The sequence below is a fragment of the Hoplias malabaricus genome, chromosome 11 (assembly GCF_029633855.1).
Source record: "Hoplias malabaricus isolate fHopMal1 chromosome 11, fHopMal1.hap1, whole genome shotgun sequence".
NCBI lineage: Eukaryota > Metazoa > Chordata > Actinopteri > Characiformes > Erythrinidae > Hoplias > Hoplias malabaricus.
Genome location: NC_089810.1, coordinates 39,733,257 through 39,740,676, shown reverse-complemented (window position 1 = coordinate 39,740,676; position 7,420 = coordinate 39,733,257). Strand labels below are relative to the sequence as shown.

The 7,420-nt window shown below is 49.0% G+C and overlaps 1 protein-coding gene across 1 annotated transcript in view; it reads left to right on the top strand.

Annotated features, from left to right (window-relative positions):
* Positions 1-642: 642 nt before the first annotated feature.
* The window catches only part of veph1 (ventricular zone expressed PH domain-containing 1), a 97,459-nt gene continuing 90,681 nt past the window's right edge, over positions 643-7,420 (top strand). The window contains exons 1-3 of the mRNA XM_066684908.1: positions 643-722; positions 1,618-1,833; positions 6,342-6,579. Coding sequence (XP_066541005.1) covers positions 6,442-6,579 — 138 coding nt within the window. The 5' untranslated portion in view covers positions 643-722; positions 1,618-1,833; positions 6,342-6,441. The remainder of the gene's footprint in view (positions 723-1,617; positions 1,834-6,341; positions 6,580-7,420) is intronic.

Below are 7,420 nucleotides of genomic sequence, written 5' to 3'. Positions count from 1 at the left end.
GCACACACACACACACACACACACACACACACACACGCACGCACACAAACTCTCTCACACACACACACACACACGCACACACAGACACACACACACACACACACACACACACACACTCAGACACGCACACACGCACACACACACACACACACGCACACACACACACTCACACACACACACACTCACCCCCCCCACACCCCCCCCCCACTCACACACACACGCGCACACACACACACTCAGACACACACACACACACACACACACACACACGCACACACACACACGCACGCACACACACACACACACACACACACACACGCACACACACACTCACACACACACACACACACACACACACACACACACGCACGCACACAAACTCTCTCACACACACACACACACACGCACACACAGACACACACATTCACCCAGTCACTCACACAGGGTCATTCTCAGGAAGCTTTTGTAGATCATGCGTCTGCTTGCGTTCTCTGAAACAGTGGATGACTCCTGATGATTTGGAACAGATCTGGAACCTCCCGGTGCTCTAGAGGTTCTGAGACGTTTGGGCCGTGGAGGAAGAGGTCTAAGAAGAGCAGAAACGGACCCACTGAGGAGCAGCTTCGGTCCCATGCAATAATTGCTTTGTTTCTGCCACCATGTGGCGGCTCATGGTACTGCTGTAAACTGTGCAGGAGCAGAATTTAAGGCTTTGAAAAGAAGTGAGTTACCAGTTATCACACTCACCAACTCACTCACACACACTCACTCACTCACTCACCCACCCAATCACTCACACAGTCACTCAACCAGGCACTCACCAACTCACTCACACACTCACAGACTCACTCACCCAGTCACTCATACAGTCACTCAACCTGTCACACACTCACTCACTCACTTAGTCACTCACTCACTCACTTAGTCACGCACTCACTCACTCACTCACTCACACAGTCATTCAACCTTTCACTCTCACACACACACTCATTCACACACTCACTCACTCACTCACCCAGTCACTCACTCACTCATTCACCCAGTCACTCACTCACTCACTCACCCAGTCACTCACACTAACTCACTCACCCAGTCACTCACCCAGTCATTCACTCACTCACCCAGTCATTCACTCACTCACCCAGTCACTCACACACTCATCCAGTCACTCACTCACTCAGTCAGTCAGTCAGTCACTCACTCACTCACTCACCCAGTCACTCACTCACTCAGTCAGTCACTCACTCACTCAGTCAGTCAGTCACTCACTCACTCACTCAGTCAGTCAGTCACTCACTCACTCATACATTTACCAACTCACTCACTCACTCACTCACACACTCACTCACTCACTCACTTACACACTCACTCACTCACCCAGTCACTCAGTCACTCACACACTCACTCACACACTCACTCACTCACCCAGTCACTCACACACTCACTCATTCACCCAGTCACTCACACACTCACTCACTCACTCATTCACTCACTCACTCACACACTCACCCAGTCACTCATTCACCCAGTCACTCACACACTCACTCATTCATTCACTCAGTCACTCAGTCACTCACTCACTCATACATTTACCCAGTCACTCACACACTCTCTCAGCTCTGGACAGTTTCCTCGGAGGGGGCCTTGCACCTGTTGCAGGATGCGTTACCTCTAGCAGCCGCGCGGTGACGCCGCGAGCCCAGCGCTGAAGTGTACGGGAACGCGCCTCGTCCTGGGGGAGAAGTTCAACATCAGAACGAGAGTCTCGCGCTTTTTCTCCTGTTCGGAAAAGACGGATCCGTCCACTGTATTCTGCGCCGGGGTCTCGCACGGGTGAGTGACCGGACTCTGCGCACCTGCTCAGTTCGAGGGGCTCGGTGTGTTGTGGGGTCTGTGCGCGTGGGTAGCGGCAGTGTGGAGAGGTGCGACAGCAGAGGCGCGGAGCGTGTATGTGTGGTGTGTGTTTTTTGGTGTGTGTGTGTGTGGGGGGGCTTTCACACAGTCCCCAACATCGGGGTATGGCCCCTGGTGCGCTGCCGTGTTCAGGGGTGTCCTCCTCGGGTCCGTGTGCACTCTGCAGCGCTGGTTGCTTAATGGATGTACAGCCGCTTTTAAATCATTATTTATTTACTGTTAATGCATCGTTGCTGAGGTCATTTCTTTGTGTCCAGACTAAGGTCAAACCTCTTACACAGGAATCGTTCATTTCGAGCCCGCGCGTCTCTGAGCTCGTGCACTGTAATCTGCTAGACTCTGAAGTGACCTGTAGTCTGGAATGGAATGTGCACGAGGAAACACTTCGGTGCTCAGCGGTCACTCAGAATGACCCCCCCCCCCCCACGCCGCTCTGAGGCTGTTCTCTCTTCACGGGGTAAATGTTTAAAGCCTGTCGTTCTGTATCCAGCTCGTTTTGAATGTTCACCTGTGGAATAAAGGCCCTGTGGAAAAACGAAGGAGCAGTAACAGGGTTCACAGATGTGTTCTGGAATCCTTCAAAAACTACAGCACACTGAGGAAGTTTGTGAAAGATGTGAATTGTAGTTCCTTGGTAATTCAGAGAGAAGCCGGAGTTAGTGGTGGGTGGATAAATATAAACCCTGTGTTTTCTCCACAGAAGAGTCTGTTATGGTCAGTCTCTTTGAGGTGTGTGTGTGGGGGGGTGCAGTGGTAGTCTGCGGGTAGTCGGGTAGTTAGGGGGTTGTCGCGGGGGAGACTGAGGATAGTCGGGGTATTCTGGGGTAGTCAGAACATAGTCAGGGGTAATCTGAGGGTGGTCTGAGGGTCAGGTGGTATTCTGGGGTAGTCTGAGGGTAGCCCAAGGGTAGTCCAAGGGTAGTCAGGGGGTTGTCTTGGGGTAGTCTGAGGGTAGTCAGGAAGGTTTTTGTGTGTGTGACTGGGTGAGTGTGTGTGTGTGTGTTTTGGAGGAGTGTCTTGGACGGTCTCCTGGTTGCTGTCGTGTTTCGTTGTCCAGCAGATGAAATTCTGTAAACCATTAACAATGTAACGTTAAATTCAGCTGCTGCCGAGGAGGTGTGTGTCCCGTTATTTTTGGTGCAATTCCACAGTTTTCCTGCAGCTATGTTTTTACAGAAGAACTGGGACCTCACTGAAGCCCCCTGCTGTCGAGGTGTAAACGGTTCAGTTACGTCACTGCGTGACCCAGTTTGTGACGTAGTGTGAGGCACTGTCCAGTCTGACTCCTGCAGAGCAGTGATTAAATCTGAATATGATACACATATCGTTGTTCGTACCTGAGGATGTTGCGACAGTGTGTGTGTGTGTGTGTGTGATTTTACATGCAGAGGTCCAGGGGGGCCGGTAGGTGTCCTCTAACCGTAGTTTGTTTTGTTGTCCTTTGTTTTTTCTCATTTCTCCTGTTTCTCTCCTCCGTTCTGTCTGTGAGTTCTGTTCTGTCTCATGGTGTTACCAAACTGAGATGTTGAAGGCTAGTTCAAGCTGCCTCTGAGACGTGAAGAAAGGCAGCTACATATTTTCAGTTGCTGTGGATGTTTTATTTTAATTTATAGCATCATTGAATGCACCGCTGAGGGTGAACCTAGGCTCTGTCTTAAGGAGACTTTTTATACCATTTTTCCCAAGAGAGCATAGTACTGGAGTCTCAGACAGCAGTGTTCTCCCCCTGTGTAAACAGCCCCTGTTCAGAACGCCCGCTCTCAGCACCTGTTCCTTTAAATGATAATGAGCCGCTCGCTGTTCACCCCGACCCCGAGTGCACAGCAGTGAGGAGCGAGGAGCAGAAGCTCTGGTTTTTAGCCGTTTTCACTCTGTTCTCTTTCTTCTCCGTTTTTACTCAGTGCTCTTATTTCTCCGCGCTCGTTGTGTCTGTTTTGCTGAGTTTAACCTCGTCTTTGAGCTCTCATATAAACACGGGTCCAGTGCTGTGATTGGACAGACTCAGACGAGGGGGCGGGGCCATTCTAAAGTCTCTGCACTTGACGTCAGAAGCGGAGTAGATGTTTTATCATGTGTTTTCTGACTCGGGCAGCGCACAGAGAACTGACTGGGTGTAGGCTCCAGATCCATCTTTAATTCACTAATGCAGTCAAAAATGGATGCCGTTTTATAATATCGCCTCTTAAATTAAAGTTTGAAGATGACTTCAGTGGGAGACGTGTTTATTTTGGTTCGTGGCGGACCCGTTGTAAGTGAAAGTTGGATGAGGTATATTCTGTGAACTGGAGTGTGATGGGACTCGGAGGGTGATGTGTGTGAGGCTGTGGAGACGGAGCTGAATGATGTTGGGGTCTGAATGTTACCGAAAGGCTGTGTGTGAATGGGGCTTGTAGACCCCCCCCCACAGGGAAACAAAGACACTCTTTGATTGCGTTTGAAAGCCAGTCTGCAGGGAATCCCACTCCAACCCACCATCTCCAATGCAGACTGCAGCGGGACCAGAGCGGACTGGGCCTTGTGGAAACGTTTGGTGATCAGATAGAGTTCGAGAGAGAGCTGATCCTCTCTTCTGTTCATTTAAGGCACAGCTGCTGCTTATTTCCTGAAGTTGCTGAATTTAACAAAAGGAAATGTGCTTTGAGGGAAACGAAGGCACCTCGTACAGTGTGTTTTAACTTATTGAACACATTGGTGTGTATATGGTTCAGATATATGTCACGCTCTGGGGACCACAATAGGTTTGGGGCCCATTACAGTTTAAAGTGAAGGGTTAGGGTAAGGGTAAGTCTCCACAAATAGAGCCAAAGTCTGTATAATATCTAATGAAATCATGGAAACAACACTGTGTGTGTGTGTGTGTGTGTGTGTGTAAACCCACCTGTCTCCATCACTGAGACGTCGATCATCAGGTGAACATTACAGAGGTACAGTGAGGGGACTTTTACACAAAGGACCCAGTGTTCTCTCCCTCTCTCTCTCTCAGATCATTGGTGCTCTGTTGTCGTGGATGTAGTGAGATACACTGTTGCCAAAGCAAAAAAAAACAAACCCAAAAACTAAGAACAAAAGTGAACATTACACAGAACTGAGGGGGTTGGGGTTGGTTACAATTAATCACAAAAAAGAATAAAAATTCTCTCTCTCTCTCTCTCTCTCTCTCTCTCTCTCTCTCTCTCCCTCCCTCTCTCACTGGTGTGGCTCCACATGGTTGAGTATTTAACAGCTAAGAGCCCATGTGCTAAAACCTGTGTGTGTGTGTGTGTGTGTGTAAAAGCTGCATTCCTGGGATTGCTGAGCCGTAACCAGGTGATTAATTGTAACTGGCTGATTGTTGAAGAGCCAAAATCCAGTGGCCTTTACAAAAAAAAAACACACACACACACACACACACACACATAGTCTGTACATCAGTGTGTGTGTGTGTTTTTGTATGTGTGTGTGTCAGGTTCAGGGTCAGGGTGTGTGTGTATGTGTGTGTTTGTGTGTGTGTGTCAGGGTCAGGGTGTATGTGTGTGTGTGTGCTTGTGTTCTCTTTTAGACTGGAACCCTGGTCTCCTGATTGTTCTCCTGTAGTTCTTTATCGGAGACGGACCTGAAGAGAAAGGACTGAGTGTTATCCTCATGCAGTTTTCACTCTGAAAGCTTTCTCTGGTTCTGCGCTGCAGCCGCAGACTTTCAACAACACACAGCCCAGTGACAGAGAGCTCAGCTCCACTTACTGCCCTTCTCGAGCATTCCAGGCCAACACCTCGCTAGGATACAGCCCAGGAATTCCCTCTGGCCCAAAAGAGATGGGAGTACACAAGGAAAGTGTAAATGCAGTGGTTTATCTCAGAGGAGAGCGCCCCAGGGCAGAGGGGACTCTCGGCACAGAAGGAAGAGCAGAGAGCGACTGTGTGACGGAGCTTGTGTTAGTGCTGTGTCTGTTTCGTCAGAGTCCGCCTGAGGTGCCTGTCTACGTCTCTGTGAATGGAAGCTGAGATCAGATCATTCCTCTTTCTTTGTCCTTTGCCCCTTGGAAGTTGTCCACTAAAGCTAGGGTCTGACCTTTGTGCCATTGAGCACTGTGGAGAATAAACGACCCCGTGACCTCACGCTTATTACTGATCTTTCCAACACAAACCTTCACAAAAATGTATTTGTTCAAACAAATGCAGTAATAAATAAGAATGTTGAGGGAAGGACACGGACGAAAATAGTTTTACAGTCATTTAAAAGGTTCAGTATTAGATCAAATTACAGTAAACAATAAAGGTGTGTGTGTGTGTGTGTGTGTGTGTGTGTGTGGGGGGGGATCCTCCTGTCTATCACTGAGACGGTGATAAACAGGTGAATATTACTGAGGTACAGTGAGGGGCTCCAACTGAGTCTCACTCTCTCTCTCTCTCTCTCTCTCTCTCTCTCTCTGTCTCTCCCTCTATTTGAAGTCTATCCGCACCCCTCAGCCTTCAGGAGGACGTCAGGTCACTGTGATCCCTGACTGGGAGGTGGGTTTGGTGGTCTGGCTGGTCCTGACCCTATCCCAGCATGCACCAGCTCTTCCGTCTAGTCCTGGGCCAGAGGGACCTGTCCCGCGCCGGAGACCTCTTCTCTTTGGACGACGGTGAGATCGAGGGCTGTCTGTCCCAGGCTCTGGAGGAGATCAAGAACATCTCCTGCTCCCCGGTGAGTCCCTACTGAAGGTACCCTTTTTATTAAAAAGAACAGGCCGTGACTGACACTGAGGCAGTAGAACCTTCTCCTCTCTTACTTCAGAGCTGCAAACATCTACAGGTTCTTTGTCTGTGCTCTGGGACTGAAAGGATGTGGATCATTACGGAGAAAAGCAAAACAGACACAGAACAATGGACCAGAGCCCTGACCTCAGTATCTCTGCTTTTAGGGATTTCCTGGATGTGAGAAGCCGAATATGAAACCAACTTTTAGGACTGAACTTTGGACAATATCCCTTTGAAGTTCTCTAAAAACCTACAGAAGTTCTCCTTGTAAACGATGGAAGCTGTAATAAATTCAGAGTGAATCACGTGAAATCGCATCCGGTGTTTGAGGCTTTGACTGAACAGAACTGCTCACATCCTCTCGCCCTGCGTCTGTTTGAGTGTGTTTCCGTTGAAGGTGCAGTGAGGGGAAATCTGCGTAACTACATTTTAAATAAAATTTAATGAATAAAAAAGCCCCATTAAGTAAGATTTGGAATGTTGGCCCTTAACTTTCAGAGCTCTGTCCGGTGGTTTACTGACCTCCAACCTTAGTTCCATAGTGTGGTTTCTGCAGTGCTCTATTTGCCCTGTTACAGCTTCCAGACCGTTGTGTTTGCTGTGAAATGCAGAGCCCTGGGCTCCTGTGTGTGCTCTCGTTGTGAGCTGGAAAACTCTGAGCTGATCTGTGGCTGTTTCAGCTCTTTACACAGTCCTCAGACTTGTTTGTTTCTGCACTGGTTGCAGTAATGTGTTGTGACAAGCTTCCCATGGAACGTCACTCTAGAGATGTTACATAATGTATCTGT